The sequence below is a fragment of the Oratosquilla oratoria genome, chromosome 11 (genome assembly GCF_046742065.1).
Source record: "Oratosquilla oratoria isolate Oo_2021 chromosome 11, ASM4674206v1, whole genome shotgun sequence".
Classification (NCBI taxonomy): Eukaryota; Metazoa; Arthropoda; class Malacostraca; order Stomatopoda; family Squillidae; genus Oratosquilla; species Oratosquilla oratoria.
The window spans coordinates 62,159,061-62,161,560 of NC_134787.1; the positions used below are offsets into that span (position 1 = coordinate 62,159,061).

The 2,500-nt window shown below is 39.7% G+C and overlaps 1 protein-coding gene across 1 annotated transcript in view; it reads left to right on the forward strand.

Moving 5' to 3' along the window:
- LOC143029860 (carcinine transporter-like) overlaps window positions 1–2,500 on the forward strand; it is a 19,156-nt gene that overhangs the window by 12,360 nt on the left and 4,296 nt on the right. The window contains exons 8-12 of the mRNA XM_076192976.1: window positions 686–758; window positions 1,225–1,334; window positions 1,527–1,571; window positions 1,740–1,954; window positions 2,262–2,437. Coding sequence (XP_076049091.1) covers window positions 686–758; window positions 1,225–1,334; window positions 1,527–1,571; window positions 1,740–1,954; window positions 2,262–2,437 — 619 coding nt within the window. The remainder of the gene's footprint in view (window positions 1–685; window positions 759–1,224; window positions 1,335–1,526; window positions 1,572–1,739; window positions 1,955–2,261; window positions 2,438–2,500) is intronic.

Genomic DNA, 2,500 nt, shown 5'->3' on the forward strand with positions numbered 1-2,500 from the left:
ACGGAGAGGCGGGGTCGCCGAATTCATGAAGCGGCCTTGCTGTGGATGTGCTGTGTCTTGCGACACTGCTTCTGACCCAGGGCAGTGGACAGGATGCAGGGATGACCCGTCATCCAGGAGGTGCCAAGATAGGAGGGAGGGAGGAAGGTGGAGGGGAGTGGAATATATAAGAAATAGAATGGGTGGGAGTGGTTTCTATGCCTTTTTTTTTGGCTACCCCCCGTGTAGGGGGAAAAGCCTTTGGTATATGTATGTATTAATGCCATGAAGCTCTACAGTGCGAAGGTAAGTTCTTTCATGGGATTTCCTGCTGGTTATTTCTCTTTTGTCTTCCCGCCATAATGTACTGTATTAAGAAAATAAACACAGTATATACAAATAACTTTTTAATTAAGCGTTCATGCTTAACTTCTTTAATCAGTTCAGTATTCGTCCACAGTACATATGAAATCAGTATCTTTAAATTTTCCTCATACATATGCACTGGCTTTCTTTGTTGCTTTATGGATTTCCAGAATCCTTCAAGGATTGTAAAGCCTTGATGATTACAAAACGTCACATACTGTAATTCCATAACAGCTTTCCGCCTTGGATGCGTGATTAAGTATACTGTGTTTATGTAAATGGCAAGGTGTCTCTTTCACCTATCCTTTCAATGAATTATTATTATTATAATTTTTTCCAGGACGCTGCCTGAATCTCCACGGTGGCTCTTGGCTATGGAGAGGTACGATGAGTGTGCTGATGTTATCCAGGAGGTACGTTCAAGGGACAAATACATCTGGGATCATGTTCCTGCTGTCACCGCTGCCATTTTGTGGGAATATTCCACAAATTTGTGGGGGAAATTTGCTCACATGGGATGTTGTGTTAGCAAATTATATGTTGGAATGAACTTATTTGTGCATATAATAATTCCTTTTGTGGGAAAATGTGGAAATCCAGATTTCCTTGTGGGAATTTTGTGGAGAAAATCTCACTCATTTGTGGGAACTGGCATAGATGAGAATGGCAACACTGTACATGTATTCATAGATGTGTTGTAGTCACAAATTTAGACTACAACATATGATAATGTAATGAACAATGACATCAATAATAAGTCATCATGCGAGTCGTACCTGGAGCTTTTAACCTAAAACAAAAATAAGTTTATGTAATCAAAAGTTTTTAAATGAATCTGCCAACCTAGGTTACTGGTGTTATCGAAAATATCGTCCTCAGATTGCAAAGACGAATGGCCAACCAATGCCTTCCAAGAACGAGGTTATCTTAAAACTGAAGAATATATGTGACAAAGAAGAGAAGAAGGGGACCATCACAGACTTAGTTAGGTAAATATTTCTACGTGAGCTGCAGTCATCCTGAAACTATGGTTATTAATTACTATAGTTATTAATTATAGAACTTGTTTGCATTTGATTATGAGAGGTCCTTGTTCTAATTCTTGCATGATCGAAAACTAGCAGAATAAATGGGAGCCTTTTACAAAACCACATACGCTATATTTTTATCTTTCTTTTCAGATATTCTAATATACGCCTCAACCTACTCATGGTAATCATACAGGGGTAAGTTTATATACAGAGAGAAGGAAATTCAAGAAAATCAGGGGAGACGAAGGAATTTTCTGATGAAAAATAAAACATGGCCACATATTCACAAAATATATAACAAAGTACATTACAACTATCTAACCTGACCAAGCCATGCAACCTAATTGACGGGATTTTCTTCAGAGCCTGTGTCGACACCATATATGCCTCCGTGCTCTTGAACGTCACCATCCTACCTCAGAACGAATCCCTTAACTATGTCATTTTGACGCTGTCGGAGATGCCCTCCAACGTAGTGGGCTGGTTGGCAGTGCACTACCTTGGACGCAAAGCAGCCATACACACAGCTTTCCTCTTCTCGGCGTTCTTCTCACTTGTAGCAGCTCTGAACACCACAAGTAAGTTGTTTTTTCCAAGTTAATATAAACAAAGGAAATAGAATTACATATCATGTCGGCATTTGTTATTTTCATGTGCATGTTATCGTAAGTTCAATCAAGTGAAAAGTTTGTTTACAGACGTGTCCAAAACAAATACACGCATGCGTATTATATATTCGCAAATGCACATTCAAACACATGGACACATATGCATACATATTCGTATACACACATATACACACACTCATGCATACACACGCACACACACACACACACAATGTATACATACACATATATTTTGAAACATTTCAAATTTCTCTTACAGACAAATGGGTGTTACTGTCTTTAGTCGCATTCATCAGGTTGTTCATCGCGAAGGCTATTTATGTGCTCTTCCTCTACGGCGCCGAACTCTTCCCGACGCCAGTGCGCTCCATGGTCGGCGGAATCGTTGTTGTGTCTGGCCTCATATCAATGTCGGCTGCACCCTACATCAATGCGGTTAGACTAATTTCTCAATCTCTCTCTATATCTGTCTTTCTGTCTCTATCTACCTCTGTCTCT